The 24,445-nt window shown below is 36.3% G+C and overlaps 1 protein-coding gene across 3 annotated transcripts in view; it reads left to right on the top strand.

The window, feature by feature from the left end:
- DCAF6 (DDB1 and CUL4 associated factor 6) overlaps positions 1 to 24,445 on the top strand; it is a 93,395-nt gene that overhangs the window by 51,552 nt on the left and 17,398 nt on the right. Inside the window, exons 11-15 of one of the 3 annotated variants that reach the window (XM_064522480.1) lie at positions 6,042 to 6,101; positions 13,549 to 13,654; positions 17,672 to 17,787; positions 18,445 to 18,528; positions 18,704 to 19,031. In XM_064522480.1, coding sequence (XP_064378550.1) covers positions 6,042 to 6,101; positions 13,549 to 13,654; positions 17,672 to 17,787; positions 18,445 to 18,528; positions 18,704 to 19,031 — 694 coding nt within the window. Of the gene's footprint in view, positions 1 to 6,041; positions 6,102 to 13,548; positions 13,655 to 17,671; positions 17,815 to 18,444; positions 18,529 to 18,703; positions 19,032 to 24,445 lie in introns of all 3 variants that reach the window. The other 2 variants (XM_064522474.1, XM_064522484.1) reach the window with 2 other exon arrangements.

The raw sequence follows: 24,445 nt of genomic DNA, 5'->3' as shown, positions 1-24,445 counted from the left end.
ACACTGATGTGAAGAGGAAGCTTGAAATAATTGTTTTGACTGGGAGTCAGAGATCTATTTTTGTTTAGATCCCATCTCTGCCTCTAAGACTTCTCAGGTGCCATATGTTTTGAATTTTAAGAGAACTAAAGGGAAGGTCTGGCTGTTCTGTCCCTCTGTGGGATCACTGGGGAGCCATAGAACACATGGGTAGCCTTCCTTGGAAGAAACTGATATTCAAATATTTACTTCACTCTTCATGTGATGACAATGAATTTCCAAATTTAACTATTTTACTTATTTAATAGTAGTCTTAAAGGGAGACTTGCTTAGCACTATGGAAACATTTATTTCCTGGGGGGGGGGCGGGGAAACCCATCAGTTTTGGTAAGTCATTAAAGTGTGGTTTGACTGGTGGAATTTGCTAACTTTAGCATTATAGAGAATGGAAAATTTAAAGATGTAAATTTGATTCATTATTTAAATGTGTTCAGGCAATTTAACCTTTATTTTTCTTATTAAGCAGTGTAAAATGGTAATAGACAGATCTTAACTGAGACCCCTCAGAAGGTCAGAGTACCTCAGCACTCTCTTGTCCTGTTCTTGTTTCAGAATAATTACATGCAAGTCAAGCTCACAGTATTTAATGCTAGGTCCTTTTTTTTTTTTCTTCTTTTTTTTCCTCCTCAGTTTTACTGAGTAATAGATTATATGCATATTTACATACAGTCTGAAGAAAATTGTTTCATCCACATGTGAAATAACAGGAAGTTGTATACCCTGTGTGTTACAGGAAAGCTATATGCAGTAACATTCAGTTATTTATTCCTCAAGGAATTTGATCCAAGATTGCATGATACCTGTTCCTTTTACCTGTATGGGTAAATACAAGAAATTCCTGTTGTGCTTCATTAGCTTATTCCATTGTATTCCTCCTTCCACAGTGTGGAGGAGGGACCAAATGAAACTTTTTCTCCTGCTTGAGGAGTCCAAGACATCTTTCCATTGTCTGCTTACTTTTTAAGACTTCTGGGCTCTGGACATGTGGATATATTGTTATATTCTAATATATTTGCTCCTTTTCTTTTTTTTTATTAATTACTTTTTGTTCCCTTTTTCTAACCTCTTTGAGATTTATTTTTGGAAGATGTGTATGAGTAATCTATATCCTTGGAAAGCTGGAGCTGCAGATTTCTAGTCTTTCTTGCTTCTAGATAGAGGCGCAATCGTTTTGTATCCTTGTGGTAAGCTGGCATTTCAGAAATGTGGTAGAAGAATAAAGCATTGGTAGTTTTGGTTTTCTAACAATAAATTCCTGTGCAGACACAATTTCTCTATCTTTTTTTTGCAAGACTGCATTTGATGCTCTGCCTTTAGACAGATGTTTGATTTTCAGGCACCTATTAGTACAGTTGTTACTTTCCTAACAAAAATTACACCCTAATATATGTCTGCTGGCATATGAAATGAAGTTGTAGGTTCTATTTGGCCCAGGGCTGAAGGTTCTCAACCCCTACTGTAGCAAAACTTTGTATAATTTATGCCTGCAATTTTCTTGCAAAGTCAGTGGAAGATTAAGGCCATTTCTTCTGTCCTGTATTTCATTCTTAGTCCCTGTCTTTGCAGCTAGAGAAGTTCAATGGTTTTACTTGTAGAGACGGGGAAAAAGAAATACTTCACTCATTTAAGAAATGACTAGCAGAAAATGTCAAGCTGAAAGCGTTTACTGGTTTAAAAGAGAAGATTGCCATGCTGTATGGTAGTTATTCTGTCTGCTTCTAGCATAAGGACTGGTAACGGTTACATGAAGAATTGCAAACTGAGTCTGTAATAATTAACTTTCACTATTTAGAAAATTATGATCAACACTTCAATCTGCTGTTGAATACCAAAGTGAGTTAACTAAGTAATCATTGATAGTGGGCTGATGCAGCGTTAGGGAAAACATCCTACATCCTCAGATGGCAAAGAGTCTTTGTCTTATCTGATATCTCATTTGAAGTATTGTGTAAATTTAGTAGTGTTTTGAAAGCAGAATATGCCATGTGCATGAGGCCTGTTTCATCTTCAAGCCTTTCCTTAGGTATTGAGCAGGTCTAGAATTTTTGATCCCATAAGAAAAGTAGCTGTGGTAAGTTTCTATTATATACTTTCTCCAACAAAATCTAGATATGACTTATATTTTGGGAGTACTTCATGACATTTAGATCCTATGCAGTATTTGAGCAACAGCATATATTTGCTATTTAAAAACTACAAGGAAAGTAAACCTTTATAACTTACTGTTACTGCTGCTCTGCCCAGTGATGATATGCCATATATGTATCACCATAAGCCAGAAATATGTCATAAACAAGCAAGGCTTAGAGATCTGCACTTCTCTTTTTTAGAACTTTAAGTGACTAGAATACCACTTGAGAAGTAACAGAAGCATGAGGCAGCTGATCTTGAAGTTATATTAAAAAAAATAAAGTAAATCTTGGAGTGATAAAGAAACAGGGTTTTGATATGCAGACAAGTTACAGCAGGGTTATAGGTCAGTGTGCGTGAGGGATTCCTCTGTAATTGTCAGTGTCCATAATTTTACTTACAAAAATAGGAAGGAGTAACTTGAACCTTTTTTTTTTTTTTTTTTTTTTTTTTTGAGGAAAAAATACTTTGATTTAGGCTGCATTTACGGTGGAAAAGAAGTATGTACATGTGTGTGCTGACAGGTATTGCAGACCCTGTGATGCATGTTGACTTGTCTCTCATTTTTAACTTAGTTTTGTCAAGTCTGTACAGTCAAAGTCTTTAAAGCTGAACTAATTGGACCTTCATACCTGTCTTAAAGATTTCTGAATGAAAAGGGGTGATTGCAGTTTTCATTACCAGATTCTTTGCCCTCTTTTTAAATGTCGAGAACACAAAATACCTCTATTTGAATTCCAAAATACGTAATCGAGAGCTTATTGATTGTGGAAGGCAGTTGCCCCTAACTATTAAATATTTAATTTCTTGGATTAATATTCACTGTATGTACAGTGTTTAGGACTTTGGAAACAGTTTTCACTGCTTCAGGCCTGACTCGCTCAGTGGTGCTAGAATTAAAATGGTATAAGGAGGTGGTTTTTTTGTTTGTTTGTTTTTTTAACCAGAACAATAAAGGGTGGCATGTTACTATTTTGGCGAAGTCAACTGCTGGTTGCCCAAACTATAGGAAGCTCCTTCAGCATATAACTTGCATCAAAATTATCTTCTGTTTTCTGTTTGAGGTCCCCCACATTTATGGCTTTCCAACTCCCTCTTTAAATAGTGTTCCTGTTTAGAATGTACTAGTGTCATTACAACCAGTGGTGAACTGCTTTGGGGCATAGGCCCGGTCTGTGAAGGCTCAGGTAAGAGTTTAGTGATGGTAATTAAAAAAAAAAAAAAAAAAAAGGCATAGTTTTGGTAATACTTTTTTTCAAAAGCTTTATCAGAATTGATGAAAGTACTTATTCAGAATTTGTACAAAACCAAGCCATATATGAAAAAAGAGGTATTTACCTGACTTTCTCCAGTCTGGTTTCAGTCCTGTTTATTTCCCTGCTTGAGCTGTGGGATTTCAGCGTTTTGAATACTGCAGTGCCACTTCAAGGGGGAGCTAGTGATCTATGGCTTTGGGGTATTTGAAAAAGAAAAAAGTGAGTTTATAAGTGCTACATACTGAGCTCTTTGTAACAGTGCTAACTGAAATATTTAGGATACTTCCTCTTCTTTGTTTAAAAATTCTTAAAGGCCATATCCCAAGTGAGACACATTCACAAAATCGTAAGAAAACGTCAAATTAACAGTGAGATTTGGGACATTTAAGCCTATGTAAGCATGGATGGTTACCTAGAAAACTTTCTTTTTCACTTACTGTGACTGATACAAATGGTAAAATATACCTGCATTCTTTACTCACTGTTGTATAACTTCAGGTTTTAATAAAATATAGAAGGGCTGGTAAGTGTACTAAATGTAATTTATTACATTTATTTTCAAAATGCATTCATTCAGTCATATATCTTTTGTTCATCTTGGCCTGAATTAAAGAGCTGATGAGATTACCTTTTCCAACCAAGTAAAATGTTTTGGCAGCATTCTTAATTATTTGCCTTTTAAAAAGGACATGTAAGCATACAGAAAAATTGAACTGTGGGAGCAGTGCTGGACTGAGAATCAGTCTTCTCAGCTTGCCACACAACACATCCCGTCCCTTCACCACATTTGAACACAAGTTAATCCCAGTCATGGGCTCATAGCTGCGAATCAATGATCAAAGCCAGCCTGCCCTTGAGGGAGAGAGGCATACCAATTCCTATGCTTAGTGAGCTGGAATATAAGTAGGAGGTTTTCTGACGTGTTGCATCTCCACACCAGCTTTTTTCCTCTGACTTATGGTCTAAAAAATGGATTAGCACTCCATTGAAAATATTCCACTGTAAATACCTCTCTGCTAACTTAGAAATGATGTGTAAAGTACACTTCAGTTTTGGAAGGTGAAATATATTGATGTTTTATAAGACTTTCAAAGTTAAGAGCTAAGTCCCATCAAAATCGAGAGGAAAAATTCTTTGGTCTGGCTTAAGTGCGTTTGGTGCAAGGCATAGCTAAACAAAGCTAAAGATACTGTAAGGCCAATTTTATGTTTCCCAGTTATGGAAATAAACTGTACGAGTCCAGTTTCCGAAACAGGTGAACCTCCAAAACACGCTGGGCTTGCCTCAGACTCCTTTGGTCTCTGTTCTTCACTACTTCTCCCTCCTCCAGAATGCTAGGTATCAGTGTAATGAAGGAAGAATCTGTACTTTTTGCAGTAGAAGCTAGGGCTGAAACACTTGAGGTTTTGTCTTTAAATCAGCTTTGTCAATTTAGTAGATTTTACAGCTGTACTACAAAATAGGTAATCCTGGTGACTCTGGCCCAAACGTCGAAATGAGTTACCTGTAGGGGAGAGAATGTATTAGTCCATTGCTTTCCCTGTACAAGATTTAAATTTATCATACTCAGTTTCTTTTTGCGTGCTATGATGCTTGCTAACTGTGACTCAGTTTATAATGCAGGATATTAAATCCCTTCAGCTTAGCATGAATTTGTTTACAGCAGAAGATTAAGAAAAGGAACCAAGATGTGGTAGCCTAGTAAATACTGTGTTTCAAATACTGAATTAATTTAATTTAAGTACATCTGCTAATATTAAGATAATACGGAAACAAGATGTGATCTTCAGAGATGACCAAGGAAATAGACTTCACAGAAGATATTTATTGAGCATTGCATCTGTAACTTGTGTGCACAGGGAATGCATTGCTGATGATAGTTATTAACTGGTAGTGGCCAATGGAATAATGCACTTAATTGCTGTTATTTTCAATTTTTCTGTGATTAAATGAGAATCTATGTCAGACCGATTGGTGTGATACTGTGATAGTCATGAAGACACATTCATGGTCATCAGATGTTACAGAGGTATAGCATCTAATAATGCAGAACTTTTGAACTGTCATGAGAGTGGGATATAAAAGCAGTCTGTATGCTGCTATAGCTGTAAACCCTCTCATTTTTTACGTTTTATGCTTATAGGTATAAATATTGAGTATTTAAAGCCAAAATTGAAGAAATTGTTATGCTATTGATATTTTATGTTGAAGTTCATGTTTAGTACATTGTTTGAAATACTGTATTGTGTGATAGTTGGACCAAGGGCTTTTTAGGAGTCATGACTCTTCAGTGTTCTTCCTGACATGTTAGAAACTTGAAGTACATGGTAAAATCCTTTGTAATGGATAGACATTTTAAATATCAACGTGTCAGCCTCGTTTCAGGCTGTTAAATGATTGCCTAAAGAAATACTTAATGGTTTGAAACAAGTGGCTTTGCATCTGTCATGCCTAGAGAATGCAGTATGGCTGGCTGCTCAGAAAACAACCAAAGCTTCCTTATGTTGCTGCTTTTTTTTATTCTTATTTTTTCTTTTAAGCTAATATATGATCGTGACATTGCTGTGCAGTTCTCTGCTGCTTATATTTTAAGTTGAAATCTTATTTTTGTTTCAGATTCTCCCTCTTCTGTGGTTAACAAACAGCTTGGATCCATGTCACTTGATGAGCAACAGGGTGCGTGTGACAGGAAATGCGCTATACCCAGCCATAGTTGATTGCAATGCTTCCTTTTAAAAATGCTTTCCATGATGATAAACAGTCTAAAATGCTGTTCATCTACATAAAGCAGAATTCCATAAGCAGATCTGCTGGAAACTCATTAATTATTTAATTCTCAGTAACAGAGTAAGGTTAATTATTAATTGTTTTCTAAAGCCATCCTATGCTCAATTCTTAATACTTTAATGTATATACAATATTCCATACTGATGTATTCTACAGACACTTAGTTTTTTGGGTTTTGTTTTTTAAATTCAAAGTTGAGTTAATTCTTCAAATACTCTTTTTCGGAAGGTTTTTTCCTGGGATCAAAAAGCAAATATAAACATCAAAGTAACTTTTAATCGTATAAAGCCAAATACATTTTTTCTATGCAAGACGTGCAGATTTGTTGTACTTGCATAGTCCGAGTAACCCAAGTGCACCTATATGCATCGAGGTGCAATACCTTTAGTCATCATCCCTCTGTAATCCGTTGTTCTGTATCTCTTCCACTAAACCAGTTCTGGTGTTCCACTTTACCTGCCATATGGGCTGGTGATAGAAGAAAATTTAGTGAGCAGCAGACTATGCCCATTAGTCTTCAAATTGTAAGCAGTGAAATGGACTGCACATGACCTTATTAAAGCTGAATGAATCTCATCTTTAGTGAATATTTATGCCTGAATAATTAATGAATAATAGAGGGTAATTTTAAAATAGATTTCCATACACTCTGCATTATGCTGACTTCCATACTAAAGTCTTAGTAGGTCTGAAAAAGAGCTAGTTGTTTTATCGTGTTTCAAATTCTAAACTAGAATGCTGCTTTGAAATGTCATTTCTCAAAAACATTCTGTTTGGCAACTGATGAGATATGGTTTGTCTTAGAATGCCAGAACATTGGGAAAAAATCAAGCTGTGTTTTATATTGACAAAAATATTTTTTATGGAATTGCATTTTGTGATGAGAATAGCCTTAAATCTTGACATGCACATTTACTAATTATTCATAGTTTAGTAGTCTACATCACTCCACTATTCAAGCTTAGCTGGAAAGCAACCTGCTTATTACTTTGTGGCCAAGCTATGCTCTCTGTTATGAACTCTTTGGAATAAGCATTGTTTGATTAGAGTAGAATAAACTAGAATCAACATATAAAGTCTATATATTTATTGGAGTTCTTATAACTGCAAAAATTTTGGGTAATTGATAAATGATTTGTTTGCTGAACTTGTCAGTTAAACATATGTGACAGCAGCAATGAAACCAGAAGTTGTTGGTTCCAGAAATCAGTTTGCAAATCTGTTTCTCGTTCTTCTTCAGGCGGGCAAGGTCAATTGCCTTAAACTAGTTAGTGTTTTATGACTGTTAATCACGCAGTTCTAATAGACTTTGGGGGAGGGGGGTTTCTTGCCAGGTTTTTTTTTTTCTGCACTGAGAAATTAGTTGAACTAATGTGAAGAGGCTTCCTCTTGTAAAAGAACTTTGGATTTGGTTTGGTAAACCAATTCTCTGAATGCATTAAAGCAATGTTTTTTCTGTTGTGATGTTAAGGATCACCTAAAAAGGGACAGTTATACTTTTAAGTTGGTAGAGGAGGAATCTGGAAAAGGAGATAATTTATTATGAGATCTGCCTTATCCAGATGAGATGCAGAAAGATTTACTTGCTGTGATGCAGTTTAGATTTTTTTGAAATTACTTAAATTAATTAAATTACTACCTTAGTTTCACTTGCTGTTTGAACAGAAATCTCAAAAAAGTGCAAGTAGCTAATAAAGGAAGTTGTATCAGTTATTAAATATAAATGCTTTTTCTATCTTATTCCCTCTCTTTTCTTAATTTAGTACTGAACCAGCTGGCTTTCTATTGGGCCAGTCTGGCATTTATGTTTTAAGACTGTTTCTGTGTTTAAAGATTTTATGATACTTATTAAACATGTAAATTTATAATGCCAGGATTCTGACACTCCAGCAGTCCTTCTTCTCTGTAAAAATGCGTTTCCAATGGATTAAAATGATCTACACTGGATACTTTATTTGACTGTAATTTAATTATGGAGAGAGGCTGTAAGATTTGTTTCAATGTAAAGGCAGTGTTATGGCTTTAAGATACTGCCTGGATGGCGATGATCAAAGAGGGAACCTGAAGCCAGAGGAGTAGCTTGGTAACTTTAAGTTGTAAATGTGTGTATGCATCCCATATCATCTTAAGGCTTCTTCCTACCCACACAGAGGCCATACCAAGCACTAATATTTTTAGATATTTGCAAGGTGGTGCGATGGTTCGGTAATCCCTTATGGGAATGTCCATGTCAGGTTGTTCAGTACCACATTATAGATACTTGAGTTAGCTCAAAACAAGATGGTGCATCAACTGTGGAGTTCTGCATGTACAGTGCCTTAAGTCCTGGAAACTGCCTTGGCATGTGTTGTGTTCCAGCTAATGAGCTTCACCTCCCAGCTAGACTAACTGGCTTGGGTATATAGTGCTTTCCAGATCTATGGTGAGCTCAGCAGATACAAGCTTAAGAATTTCAGAACTGTGCTCCTTGGTATAGCACAATATGTTGTCTGCTGCCTCCTTCTGTAAAGTGCAGTACAACATCTAATTAATGTGGGAATCATCTGGACAAAGAAATTATGTGCCTTGGGCTATGGATTAGGCAGTTCTGAAGAATTGTTTGATTTTTCAGTCTGCCCTTAGCAGACTTCATTGTGTCTTTTACTGACTGGTATCAATGTATCACTGTTTACTCAGTCAGTATTTATCACTATATAAAGGAATCTCCACCACCACCATTACCCTCTAAGTCAGCTGCTTCTGATGAATTTTCATGCATTGAGAATTCCTGTAGAATTGCTATTTTTTCAAATACACTTTTTTCTCCTCCTTGTACCCTTTTTTTCTGCCTTTGGAAGATAATAAAGAAGATTTTTCTGATTTTTTTCCCCCAGAAATAGATCTGCAGAATATACAAAGCTAATTTTTTTTCTGATTATTTACAAGGAGGTATGCTTAGTGCTGATGGAAATTACTTTGGAAGCTTTTTCATGAAAAGCTATCCATTCTCTTACACATGATTGTCAACTGACCAGTGACAAGGGCAGCATTTGTGATATGGGAAACCAGCTTCAAGTTCCTTGCAATGCTAGTAAATACTAACTAAATAATAAAATCTGTAAACATGTCTTTGCTCTTAAGGCTTCATAGTTAGGAGCCCCAACCTTGTGAAGCTATACTGGCACAGGTTCATTTTCTAAGGGAAAAAAGTGCAGGCTTTTTGTTTCCGCAGTTTCTCCATTTAAATGGAGATCATGAATGAAAACTTGTCTTCAGTTATAAGGGAGGAAGTTGAAAGGTACTTTGCTCCTGTAAGCACCTCCAGAGTGGACTCTTTTTCATAGGAATGTGTGTTCTAGGACAAGGTTGCATATAAACTGAGTGTAAGTGCTTGATAGTATCTTTGTATAATATGTATGGCTGTAAAATCTAGGTAAAGCTCCAAGGTATTTTTGAGGAATTTGGAGTAGATTTTAGTAGGAAGTTGATTTGTTGCTCTGTCTTTGAGCAGTCATCATCTTGCTTATTAGAGCTTATGAGTAGATTAATAGTTTTGGCTGTAGCTCTACACTTAATCGCAGAACATGTACAACTTTTTCTCTTCTGCCCTCCAGTGTTCTGTCAATGTGAATTAGATCTGACCTGGAGGGGCAAACCTAGGAATGAAAGAGACCAGTGCTTTCGTCTGATCCATTCAGCCTTTGGCAATCACATTGTTTTTCCTGAGAACAAGAGTTTATGATTACTGCATTTTACATGGTTTCACTAAAAGAGTGTTCAGTTATGTACTAGGCAGAGCTTACTAGCTCTTTTCAGAGGCACCCATTTAGCTTTCATTAGCAGTGTAAGTTTAATATAAACTAGTGAACTACACAAATAATTCTGTGCAGTTCATTACCAGATTTTTGTCTCATCTGCCTTTTATAGTTTCTATTAGTGTCAATTTCATATCCTAAAGGTAGATTAAAGAAGAAACTGACCCAATCCAAATTGTAGTCCCTGTTACTGTAGATTTAAGAAAAAGTTATTATATAACATGGTCAAGTAGCAATCTGTCTCCAGAAATTTATAAAAATTATTTCTCACAGTTAGCGCCCTCTTGGGATATACTTTAAGCACTTCTTTCAACTTTGTGAATCTGAATAAATACAAGCATCACTTCAAGTGAAGTCAGGGGACAGTCTTTTTAGCATCCTGATTTTGTTTTGTGATGTTGAGATTTTAAGACAGGAAAGCACTGTACAATGATATGAGCTGAGCTTTGCTAACACAAGCCATGCAGTTAGATTCATTTCAGTATAGTGATTTCTTAGGTTACTTGGTTAGTCAGTAACGCTGACTAGTTTTGTGCTGAAGCAAATACTGCATAGCAGTATCAGGTTATAGTATTCTTATTGCTGTCTTGGACTGTACAAATCAGTAAGTCAGTGGAGACTCCACAACCTCTCTGGGCAACCTGTTCCAGTGGTCAGTCACCCTCACAGGAAAGAAGTTTTTCCTTATGCTCAGATGGAGCTTCCTGTGTTTCAGTTTGCACCCATTGCCTCTTGTCCTGTCACTGGGCACCACTGAGAAGAGTCAGGCCCCATCCTCTTTGTACCCTCCCTTCGGGTATTTATGCACATTGGTAAGATCACCCCTCAGTCTGAACAGTCCCAGCCTTCCCTCATATGTGAGTTGCTCCAGTTTCTTAATCATTTTAGTGGCCCTTCACTGGGCTTGCTCCAGTAGCTCTGTATACACTGGGGAGCGCAGAACTGGACACAGTACTCCAGATGGGCCTTACCAGTGCTGTGTAGAGGGTAAGGATCATCTCCCTTGTCTTGCTGGCTATGTTCTTCCTAATGCACCCCAGGATACCGTTGGCCTTCTTTGCCACAAGGGCATGTTGCTGGCTCGTGGTCAACTTGTTGTCCACCAGGACTCCAAAGTCCTTATCTGCACAGCTGCTCTTCAGCTGGTCAGCCCTCAGCCTGTACTGGCTAGCACACGGGGTTATTCTTCCCTAGGTTCAGGACCCTGCACTTGCCTTTGTTGAACTTCGTGAGGTTCGTTTCTGCCCATCTCTTCAGCCTGTCCGGGTCCCTCTGAACGGTGGCACAGTCCTCTGGAGTATCAGCCACTCCTCCCAGTTTTGTATCATCAGTAAATTGCTGAGGGTGTACTCTTGTCCCTTCATCCAGGTCACTGATGAAAAAGTCGAGCAATATTGGACCCAGTATTGATCCCTGAGAGACACCACTAGCTACAGGCCTCCAACTAGACTTTGCGTCTGAGCGCAAGCCAGTTCTCAGTCCACCTTACTGCTCATCTGGCTCATACTTCCTGAGCTTGCCTATGGGGATGTTATGGGAGACAATGTCAAAAGCCTTACTGCCGTATTGGTAGACAAGGGTTCCTGAGCTGAAGGTAACTGTCTTATCTGTCCCTCTTACAAGGAAGCTAAAGAATTCTCCAAGTGTGTCAATTTTTACTCTTTTTCTCTCAATGCCTGACTCGTTATAACAGTATTTTGATATATTCAGTATTTGTACTTGCTTAGGAAGGTATGCTTAAACTATGAACTGATTTGTATACTAAGAGAGACTTGCTGGCAAATTGCCACAAAAGACAGAACATGTCAGTTTACTTATGAAAGAATATAGCATTTTTGTTCAAAATGCCTATGCACCCCACTACAAGATATTTTCCAAAGTTTGTTTCTTTTCTTATTTGGTTAAATTCAGGAACAGAAAACTTTGCATTTGATCAGTTGTATCGTTGCTCCACCCCAACAGGAGTGTAACTGTAACCTTTATTTCAGAGAAGCTATGAACTTTTCTTTGGGTACCCATTGCATAGCTTGAGGCCCTTTGCTCGTGCATCATCAGGATGATGATTGTAATTCTCTCTCACAGAATTTTTTTTTCCCTCTTGCAACTTTTTAAATTTTTTTTCCTGAGAATTCATATAAGTATATATTTAAGTTCTTCAGAGCAGCTGACTACTGCTTTGATACTGTGAGTGGGCTTCTGTCTGTGAGCAGTTAACGTAACCATGGATGGTCATATTTGTAAAGTTGTGTTCTGCTGATTCATAGTTCCCACAACTTAAATCAATGCTTTATTATAGATAATAATGCCTGTGGGAATATTGTAGCCATTATTGTTTTAATGATAAGCTTTTATGTGGGGGAGTGTGCGTGTTTGCTTGAGCTGAATGTTACATTTGAGTTGGTGTTCCTGCAAAGAACTTCTGAAGTTTTTACTTGATTGCATAATAGGGTCAGTCTGCAGCCAATATTGTAGTAACTGTTGTAGTTATGGTCAAGTTTCTGTGCTCTATAAGCCAATGAGAATCTGACTGGCTTTTGTCCTGAAATGAAAAGCCCAGCATTTGTGCAAAGCAACACAATATACAGGTCATTTGAGCGGTGCCCAAAACTAAGGCAGCTCTCTGCCAGCGGAATTCTGAGGAAATGGCACCTCCGTAGTGAGACTTAATATGATGGTACTTTTCAAGAGGTATTCTCCATGGTCACTTCAGCATTAATGGCAACTGGCCATGCCAGATAGACTGTTGCCATGAATTTTCCTCGAGAGTTGTGGGCGGATGGATGGATGTTACTGAGCAGTTCTGTTTTGAAGGAACCCACTGAACAGTCCTTTAAACTACTCAGTGTAAGTTTGGCAGAGTTGCTGTGGCTTTCTGTTTGTTTCACTTCTGTTGGTTTCAGTTATCATACAGTATTGCATTTTGCAAGTACTCCCTTGCCGCCTAAGATTTTTATGATATGAAGGGTTTTTAACCCTGAAGTCTCAGAACGGTGATTTTATAACACCTCCCTGACAATTTAAGCCTAAGAATATTTGTAGTTGAGTGGGTTATAAGTAAAAAAAAGAAATAAAGGGGATGATGATTTTTCTAGATCACCGATTGTGATCTTGTCATCTTTTTCACATGTATTTACTGAGGCAAAAAAGACTGAACACCACTTTTTAAAACACCTTCTAGTCTTTATTAATAGTATACTTGCCATGAAAGGGATCTGCTCATAAGGGATAATGTTGTGAGTGCACATATTTATCTGCTAATTCTATTTATCTGCATGTCAAAAGGCAGCATATTCCTTCTTTTCTGTTGTAAATACAAAAAATTTTAGCCTAGTTCTAAAGCATTGCAGTGTATAAATTTGGTGTGTTTACTCTGAAACTTTTAACTTTTTGCTTGGGCTGTGAAAGATCTTAAATAGACATAGTTGTGGATGTTACTACCATGTTTGGTTTTTGTTTGGATAATTAGAAGTGTCTTCAGATACATAACAGTTTTATTTGCATTGCTGATGCCCATTCAAACTTTATCAACCCCATATTTGCAGAGAGTGATAAGCCACGAGCAGGAACAGGTGAACCAGTTTTAAGTCTGCACTACAGTACAGAAGGAACAACTACAAGCACAATAAAACTGGACTTCACTGATGAGTGGTAAGAAGTTACTTTTGTTTTTGACTGGTTATTGATAAGCACATTTCACAAACACTGGTTTAGGATAGATGCAGATAAATTATTTTTCAAAATAGTATATGCCTGTTTTCCATCAGGTATGTTTACAGTTTGAAATGGCTGTGGTCCTTAATGCGTTCAGAATAGTCATGCTTTAACATGAAATTTATACAGAAGTTTCTTATTTGTGGTAGTTACCCTAAATCTTTTTTATGCTAACATTGGCAGTATGAAACTTGATATCATTGTCAAATAGTAGTGTCATATTCGTATTGTATCTTGTCTTTATTAAAGCAGGGTACTGTAATGATGGAAAGTTGGTCCAGGGGTTAGAGCTTAAGATTTAATTCTCTGCTCCACTGGGCTTCCCATATGTTACTGAGCAGATTAGTCTTTCTGTGGCACAGTTCCCCAGTTGTAAAATAGTGAAATAACTATTTCTGTGTCTGAGGCGTGTTGATGAATGCGTATGTTTAAGACACAAGCTTTGTGGAGTGCTTAGATATTACAGTGATGACATCCCTTTCAGATAATAAAGAAGCACATACTGTCTAACTGGCTGGACTTGGTTTTTGTATGGATGTCTATCACTAGAGCATGTCAGGCTCTCCCAAAACAGCCGCAGTCCTTACTTTACCTCCTCTGTTTCCTTTGCTTATGTTTTTAAAATTACTGTAGAAGAGAGCAAGTAGTAATGGTTACTGGCATTTGTTAGTGACACAAAAAAAAGAATATTTTTAGCTACTCTTAAATACTGCAGTTTTAGCGATAAAATGCACATTTTGTCCATAACAGTTTGGAAACTTTGAACAGTGATCCGTGCATTTACATGGAATGAAGACTTTGTCCATATGGATTTGAAATATTGTGACAGTTATGTTAGAGCAATCTATTTGACTGTATTTCTATTTAGAGTCCAAATCTGGCAAGCTTTGAAGAAATTACTTTTGTTGTAAGGCTTTTAACTGATTCTGTATTTACTTTTGTGGTAATTTTTGTTTAATGTTTTAGGATAGGTAAATTTCACAAGAGGCACACAGCATTAGTAGATATCCATTTATTCTTGATGGTATTCTTACTATAGTAAAACATTAGCTGCATGTATCACAGAAAACATTTTAATCAACATTAAAATTTTGTTTTTGTGTTTATTTTTAATGCAAAATTTGAAAAATACCTCCTGGGCTTCAAATGCAGTTATTGATATAAATAACTCTGAAAATTGAAGATTTGAATAACTACCTCAAAAACAGTATCAAGATTAAGTGGAGTGTACAAGAAATGGAGAGGAGAATTGGGTACCCTAATTACAAAAAGTGTAATTAGGGAAGTGAAAACTATTAAAATTTAACTTCACTTAGACTTTTCAAAGGATGTGAAAACAAGTGGAAGAAGGTTCTTCAGTGATTTAATCATATTGCAGTCAGGATGGAATAGCAGTTAAGGAATACTGAGAGGAGCCAAAAATTGAATAAATAGTTTGCATTAGTTTCCAGTAAAGTTGACGATGTTGATCAAAACGTCATAAGTACTGAATGCAACTCAGTGAACACAAAACTTGGAAGTCAATTCATGAAAATGAATTGGAGATGATCTGCATCTCAGAATTTTGGATAAAACTGGCATGTAGATTTCTGTGTAATGGCAAGTATTTTAATAAATCTTTTAGGCCAAGTGTAGCACCATGTCAGTGACACACATCAAATATAATGCCAAAAGAGAGTAAAAGACTAAACACTACCATCTTGTAAGACTCACGGTAGCTGTGTCTAAAGCTTTAGGTCCATTCTGAAAGAAAGACATATTACAACATATAAAACAAGCAGTATAGGGGAAATAAAGCCGTGTTAAACTTTATATTATGAAAACTAGAATGCGCATGATTCTGTGTGTTTTTTTCAATGGAATAGTGAGTTCCAGAAACACACATGGTGTAGTAGAGAGAACCAGGCTGGATTTCCAGAAGGTATTTAATATTTTGCCACACACTGAACTTTTGTTTAAGATTCAGCAGATAGATCAATAAAGAAACCGAACATGGTGGTAAGTCAACTTAGTGGAGATCATCGTAGTGGATAGTGTTGAGAGGAAAAAGCATTTCTTGGTGGGACAAAGTTGCAAGGCATTGACAGTTCAGGGGCTAACTAAAACATTGTGCAGAAGCATGGAATAATAGAAGCGGGATGAAATTCAGTATAACAAAATACAAGAGCATGCAGTTGAGGACCAGTAACAGAAAGCTCACCTGAAAGTTGGGATTCTTGTGAAAATAAAATACAGAAAGACTTTTGCCTACCAGTCACTTAATTCTCAATATAACACAGCTGCTAGGCAAGCACAATCTTAGATTTCAGCAGTTGAGAGGCTTCCAGCCAAGGATGAGAATTCCTGGTGCTGCTGCTTAACTCTGTTTCGTTTCGTGGCTTCGAATCCTGTGTGCAATTCTAACCTTGCATTCAAGAAAACTCAGTTAAATGGTAGGAGGTTCAGAGAAGGGTTTTGCAGAGGACTGAGGAAATGGCAAACCTTTTATGGAAGCAGATAGTAGGATTTAATTTATATAATCTAGCAAGTGAAAGCACAGGGTGTTTGTTCTCTTGCAAATGTCCTCATCATGCAACTACTGTAATGAAAACCAACTTTGAACTTAAAATTAATAAATGAGTGTAAACTAGCCTTCAGCATTGAGCTAGAAATTAGAAGATTCCTAAGAGTGAGTCCAAAAAAATCTTACTGCTTTTAAGATGGAGCATGATTAAGTTCATAAAAGGGATTACATGATCTGAGGCATGAAATAGCAAAACTAGCCCAGTTTGGTGTCCTAGCAAGTACCTTCTTGTATGTCCATTCAGAAACAATGCTGAAAATTTTTGATTTAGAAGAAATACTGAAAGGGCTAGCAAAATTTTTGCATATGCTCCATATCCAGCACAGTAAGTACTTTATGAGGTTGATTACTGTTCATCAAGATGAGTAAAAGCTCTCATATTCCATGTAAAAATAGAAATACTGAAGTCTACACTGGGTTCTCAACAATCTAGACTAAGCATGATTTGTTCTGCTTCTAGCAACATAACATAAGTTAATTTACAAATAATGTAAACATGTAAGAAGATAATGGTAATAACAGATTCTTGAGAACCATGCTTACAATTCTCTTAATTGATATTTGTTTCAGCTTTTGTGTAGTGCTCTGGAGACCATGTAGAGTTTAATAGGTCACAACAAAGAGAGGCAGGGAGAGAATAGGAGACCTTAAGAACAAGCTTTGCGCTTCGTAAAATGAGATCATTTTCAGAGAGTCTAAAAACGTTGTTTTTCTGAATGTCATCAAAACTAATGTTTTATGTTTCCTGAGGAATCATTTCCCTTATTGTAAAACAGAAATTGGTGTTTCAAATAATTGTCTAATCCAAGCATGAAGGAGTAGTAAATCTCAAGTACAAATCTTGATAAATAACAAAACTTTGAGGCCTGGAAATCAAAATCAGAAGTCTGTGTCTCATGAGAGAGAAATGATAAGTAAGGGTAGGGAACCTGGAAAATGTTATCTAAACTTGTTTTTCAATTGGATGGGATATAAATACATATGTAATTCTTGCTCAGTTGACGAGCTGTAATTCATGTAATGAAATCTCTTCTCTATCACTTATACATACCAAAATTTGTAAATAAGAGCAGAATCCTACTGAGTCTTCACAGAATATTTTGGGAAGCAATGAAGAAATCCTTTAAAGCTTCTAGTAGGAGATGATAAGGAAGGAGAGAACAATAGGGTTCTGTGATGCAGAGGAGGGGTGGGATGAGAAACATGGATGAATGGTAGATGGACATAATAAAAGAGAATTTTGAAATTGCTGTGAAGTTTGTTAGTTGCAGCTCCAGCTATTGAATTGCGAGATTGCAGTTAGAAAGATGATGATGGTCAGGCTGTGCTATCACAAATCTCTTATCTATTTACATTATTTCTAAATTATTTTATATGTGTTATGATGCTAGGAGCAGCACAAATTCAAGCTCTAGAGGGAGTGGAAGTCATTGCAAATCTGAAGGCCAAGAAGACTCTGTAAAAACAAAAGCCTCAGAAGAGTCGGCACCTGAAGATGAAGAAACAAGTAAGATACAGCATTATGTCTGTAATGGTAAGGTCAACATTCTACTCTCATGTGTTCATGACTACCATTGAATACAATGACAGTCTCATAGACATGCATATGAGAGCAGAATATAAACTATATAATATAAACTATACCCACTTGAGATAGTTGCAAATAAATACAAAGAAAATTAACTTTTCCTGGTATTGGAAAAGTAGTAAAACTGAAATTTGCAGTCATAAATGAGTGTTGGTACATTGTTACATTGCTTTCAAGTTTTCACTGTGTTTGTGTAATTGTCTTGCTGGATTCATTGCCAAAATGACAGTCAAGTCAAATGACTGGTTAGTTCCATAAAAATGCCTGGAAATACTTTAAAAAACAACCCCCCCCCCCAACCTTTTAATAGAGAGAGAACTTAATTTCTGTGTTGAGAAACATCAACTTTCAGTTAGTGATGTTCTATTTCAAGAGTAGTAATGCTATTTTTTTGCAATTAAATTCTCATATCATAGAATATTGAAGTATATTAAGGAACAAGAAAGAAATACTTTTTTCTGTCAGTATATTGACCTGAGCAACTAGATGGAGGGCTAGTATTACATAGATTTGCTTCTATTATAGATGCTCATTGTGCTGAAATCATGTGATTTAACATTACATTGTTTAATTCAGGAGTTCCCGATGAATCTCACAGGGAAGGCTCAAGTGCTGAAGGATTGAAAAGTACAGATGAAACTGCAGAAACAACAGAAGCAGGTGTGTGCCTGTCCTTTTTCAAATATAATTACAAGAAGAAGTAGAGAACAAAAAACTGAATTTCCAATACAAACTCAATATGCGTAATTTAATTTCTGTAACCATTTATAACATTGTGTAAAATACATTATAGTCATCAATGCTGTGACCTACTTTCACCAGTATTTTCTATTAGCTGTTTCAGATGCACCTGTTTCTGAAACTCCTGGAATCCAGGCAGAAGAAGAAAATGGCCCCAGTGTTGATACTGCCTCCAGAAATGTAGAGGAAGGATCTTCATGTGAAAAAAGTGCAAATCAAGAAATGTCAAGTCAGCCAAGTACTGAATCTACTGCCAACTCACATGCTGCAAACGATGAACCTCAGCCACACCCAGAATCCTCAGGGCTTGCAACTCAAGAAGAGTCCTCTACCAGGACCTCTGCTCTCCAAGAAACTGATGACAGTGATGATGACCCTGTTCTGATCCCTGGGGCAAGGTATCGAGGAGGACCAGGACACAGGTTAGGGGAATATTTATCTTTCCAATTACTTGGCAAAATGTATTTTTGAAGGGAGTAACTAGGAACTGATGCCTTATGTCCCTAAATAAAATCTAAGTCCTTCTTTAACAACTAGCCAAGAGTTTGGTGGCTGAGTCTAATTTGCCTATATGTAAGATCCATATAACTACGTTTTCCCTCCTGGGGGGCAAGTTCCCACAGATCTAATAGTTGCTTGTGCTTATATCTTGCCTGCTGTATATGCCAGTGCTAAATACTTGCATTGATTTTTCAGTATTCTCATTGGAGTCATAAGTATGGAAAATTCATAAATTAGCATTTAGGACACAGGGATCTAAATTTTCTCTTTTGCCCGTATTTTACTTAAACTTTTCCTTGTGTTGGTTATTTAGTATCAATATGTATATATAGTAGTCACAGAAGTTAGGTAGATTACTAAAGGTTGTCCCTATGAGAAGGTGCACTTACTGTTAAATTTTGTATATATTCTTGTAAAATGCAAACAGCTATACACACTTGTTTGATCGTTCAGTAAGCATAGCCCCCAATCCAGGATTGCTGTATTAATATACCTTGTTCATTAACTTCAATTGGACTTTTTAAATGCTATCATAATTATTTAAGTAACTCTCTACTGTTGGATTTAAGAAAATATCTTTTTTGTTTTTTTGTTTCAGTTGTATTATAATCTAGTGTGTCAGATGCTTAAGATAGCTTTGCACCTATCCTGTACAAAGGTAGTGCTATGTTTCTATTAACTCCTTATCCTAGAAATGCAAACTTTTTCACAGGAAACATTACAATATATATTTGCTAAGAAATCAGAAAGAATGTAATAGCTGTGTGTAGAAATGTTTTGAATAATTTGCAATTAAAAAAAAAAAGTTATAAGCCACCACATTGTCAATAGTGACAAAAGAACAGATAGTGGTTGCTTATTATATAGCACTAGTGATTCTGCCTACTAAATGGCAGGTTTTTAATGAAAAAGCCATCATATAAAGATTCTGTCATAATCCATTAGCTTTCTGTTCAATACTAAATAAATTTTAATTGTAGATAAAGATCCAACAGCAGAAATATTTTCAACTGCAAAGCCAATGTTCTGTATGAGCTGGTAATTCAGAGTAATATGTGAAAAGCTCCACAATTCAAATCATATTGCTGGTTTTGAGCAGGATTCTTAAGCGCCCTTCCTGCACTTTGTTCTCTCTATTATGTAATGGTTTTTATAGTAATGTAATGAGAATGAAACTTCGAGGTATCAGACAGATGTTAGTTTCCCACTAGTGGGTATACTGTAAATGAAGTTACACTTCATCTTGCATGGTTTTTCTACTTGTTTGTGTGCAGCCAGATTTCTTCCTGTACTAGTTCAAATTTATCATACAGGAAAGAGCATTCAGTTAAATTAATGATACAAATAAAACTTTTTATGCAGCCTCTTGCTCCCTTATTCTTCTCCCCCCAAAAATCTGACAGAAGTTTAGTCAATACTCTCTTAGGATTGCCTCCAGGCTTTCAAGTAATCAGGTTTAATGCCTGAACACTTCAGTTTGTTCTGCTTCTGTGTATGTGCAAGCAGCAAAGTTTTCTAGGTTAACATCTAATCATTCAGATAAATGTTTAGATGAAATTCCCTTTTAATTTTCTGATTTCAGGAGTTTCTAAATGCCCTTCGAGCTACTGAAGTGAGGCAAGCTTTGTGTGTTCAAAGGGATTTGGATTTCTAGAGAGAAAGCAGGCACTGGTGGTCTTAAAGGCAAACTATAAGCCCTCTTAGCATTTATAGTTCATAATGGCCAAAGTCCTCTGCACTACTACTACTGCTAGTACAGCAACAAATGTTATGGCATATAATCCCTTTCATAAACTCACCAAATTTACATGAAATCTGCCTGGTCCCTCACCTGGTGGGAAGCTACTTCAAAGCGTCACTTCTATGATCAGTTTTAGTTGACTATAATTAATCAATTTGTTCTTGAGCTAACATAGTATATTAGTTTAAATGGCTTTGCCATTCCCAGAGGTTTTCATTTGAAGGATGTTCGTCCTGTCCATTGTCAGCTTTAGTCTTGCTAGACTAAGTGTGCCAGGCTTTTTTGCACTCTTCTCAATAAAAATTTCAGTGTTCTCCCTGTCATCGTACTCTCTACCCTTTCTAGCTCCACTTCTTTCCTGAACATGGCAGACCAGAGTTATGTACACTGTGCTGTTTGGATTTTTCTAGGAATGAATAACTATCCCTTGTCTAGAGGAGATTCTCTAAGATACCAGAGAGCTGCAGTTACCTCCTTCCCCTCTCTCACCTCTAGCTATCTCATACCGGTGGCTTATGACCAGGCATAGCATCAATCAGCATGCTGAAGTCTTTTTCCTCATTTATCATTTCCAACTGATAGTGTTCCTATCTTGTCCCAGAAGGAGGTTCAGAAGTATACAACTGTCAGTTTTATACTGTTGATTTTCTTCCCCCTTTTTTTTTTTCTCAGGTTGTTCTTACTTGCTCTGTGTTCTCAATATCAGCCAACCTCCTGTCCCCAACACACTGCATGAGTGCATTCCTACTCTTTGCTCAAAAATTATTAGTGATGTTAAACAAAAGTGCCTGCAAGACCAGTGCTTAAGGAGCTCCACCAGTATGCTTCCTATAGGCTTATGTTTACACTTTTTTCATTTAGTAAATTGTGTTACCTAACAATTCCTTTACTAAACTTCATCTTCTCCAGTTTACCTAATAATTTAGTTTTCCATATGTCATCCTATGAGATAGCTAAAGACATTAATATAGAAGAATACAGTAGATTTTGCCTCTCTAGAATATCTGGAGGGAGTTATTTGGTTTCTTTCTTTCCAGAAAAGGTTAAAAGGCTATAACAATCTACTGCTTGTAAGCCTATCTTACACAGTAGCAAAAAATGTTTGCTTTTAATTTTTATTTAGGACAGAAAAGGCTGTAGCTTTCTGAGATAGAATGCCAAAAGTTGTTTGACTAATAAGCCTTTTCCAGTCTATAACATTACATGGTTTTTAACTGCGGAGAATTTTACCATTTTCAGGATTGTTTTTACACACCTAATAACTAGTTATTGTTTATATAGAGGAGAAACTGTTGTTGGGGAAAATGAAGATAGAGGAGACTGTCTTAGAGTCAGCTTCCTGCTGTAAAGTACAACTTTCTCCACTGAGGGGGCATTGGAAGGGTAGGCTTCCGATTCTGTGTGCTGAAATCATGATCTGAAACTTCTTCTCAAGGAAAAGCAGTGGCAGAAATACCCCTTTGAAATCTCTTTTGGCAGTTCTTACAGTTAAAAGGAGAGCTTCTTGCTGCATGAACTTGACATATTTCATTCAGATTCATGTAGATTGCAGATTTATGAAGAGAATTTGGTCCATTTCACATATCTAATGTTTAGAGAGCTTCCATTTTTTTGAATTATGTTTGGATATAAATCCAACTCTTAATGTTTTCAAACTGAGGATTGGGCCTCTGCCTCAGAATTGATGCAAAGGACAAACTCTTTGGTGGGTGCTTAAAAATCTCAAAATACAACAAGGATAGACACTTCCTCACCAACGTACCTGAAACTGAACTCTCAGGAAATACTGTGCAACAGGCACAGAAACAAAAAGTCTGGATTTCATTTAATATTTCTGAAAAGGACTTAAAGTAGCAGCAAGGAAACTTTCTACAAAATATATAGAAATATCATGGTCCTTTGTGGATTGATAAATTCATTAAGTGAATTGAATCTTAAGCATTTTTGAGAATGAAAGAAGCATTCAGTCTGTCATCTTTTGGAGACAGTGTCAACTTGGAATAGTTTTGACATAAAGGCACGTCTTTCAAAGGAGCGACTGAGAATGTGACATCTCTTTCCTGTAGCATTTCTGTATTCCATAGGAATGGTAAACACCAGTGACAAAAAGAAGCTAAATAGTTATTTTAGCCTTACTATCATTGGGCTAGGCAGTACATGCTATTTTCAATGTAACTGTGTATGAGGAACTCCCCAGAGTATTTTTAATTTTAAGAAATAAAACCTGTTTCATACAGCAGAGCAGTTTAGCTAGATACTCAACAGAGAAAATAACCCTCTGGGCACCTTAGGGAATCCATGGGAAAAGATTCCTTCTCTTTGTAAGTTTTAAAGAAGATATGCTATGAACATACTTCAAATCTAAAAACCTGCGTAGGTCCTTACATTTCAAATTCCAGCCACTTTATTTGCAACAGAGATAGATGATGTGGCTTGCCTTAGCACTGTACTTTGTGGGGGAAAAAAAATGTAAAATGTATTTCTTGCACAGCAAGTGCAGCTTTTAACAGATTCAACTTCATTTTCACAGAAGAAGTCAAAACAGCTCTTTGAAGGCTGTTTTCATACTTAAATGACAGAATTAATTTTGTTTGGACTTTGATACAAGCTGATCTATAAGCAAAGGCTAAGCCTGGAAAATGTTAAACGACTAAGTTAAAATTTCAAACACATACAAATGTAAAATGAAAATGATTGTGCAGCTGTTCCCATTTCTGCTATGATACTATGAAGAATTATTGCATTTTAGAAAATCAACTTTGTATACTAATCTGTAATCTGAATATTATTCATGTTGAAGGCAAAATATTCTCATATACTAACATATTGAGGAGATGGAATATTCTCAGTTGGGATAAGTAGAGCACATTTTATAGTAGATGCTAACCACTAAAAAAAACATGATACCCAGAATTTTCGAATGACTTCAGTTGTTGTTCCCTTTACTAGATATAATATCAGAGGAACAGCGATAGGTGATAGAATAATGAGGTAATTCATTATCTTCCTCCTCCCCTCCTCCTTTTCATTTCCATATAATGAATTTATCAGGTTCTTGGTTTTCGTATCTAACCAGCATTTTTAAAATTGCTAAACTTTAAATGCTGTGAATTATAGAGCGTATTGCTTGAGTCATATTTAGCTGCATGTACTGCATGGAAATTGAAAAGAAATTGCAGTGTATACATTTAACAACCTATTAACCTTTCTTTTGCGTGCCATAGAAATAAATGTAATTTGAAAAGTGCGTAGTTTGTGAAAAGCAAATACCTTTTTTATTCAGTTGCTGAGGAACGTGTTGTATTTGCCTGTGCCACCACTGATTTGTTTTGTCTGGTAGTAGAGATCACCCAGTTCTGGACAAATACGTAAAAATGTAAGAATACGGGTATTAAAGGCCCTTTATATCTTTTGCCTGAACAAGATTGTGGAACTGAGTGTAATTATTAAAGTCATATTTGACAGTATATATTTGGCAAGAGAAATGCTAAATCTTATGGAGTATTTCTTTTAATGAAGTGAAATGAAAAAGTCACTTGATCTCCTATGCCCTACTGAAATACTTCAGTGAATTAGTGGTGAGAATGTATAAAA

This window comes from Dromaius novaehollandiae, chromosome 1, assembly GCF_036370855.1.
Source record: "Dromaius novaehollandiae isolate bDroNov1 chromosome 1, bDroNov1.hap1, whole genome shotgun sequence".
NCBI lineage: Eukaryota > Metazoa > Chordata > Aves > Casuariiformes > Dromaiidae > Dromaius > Dromaius novaehollandiae.
Note: the sequence above shows the minus strand (reverse complement) of the source record. Positions and strands in the feature narration are given on the sequence as shown.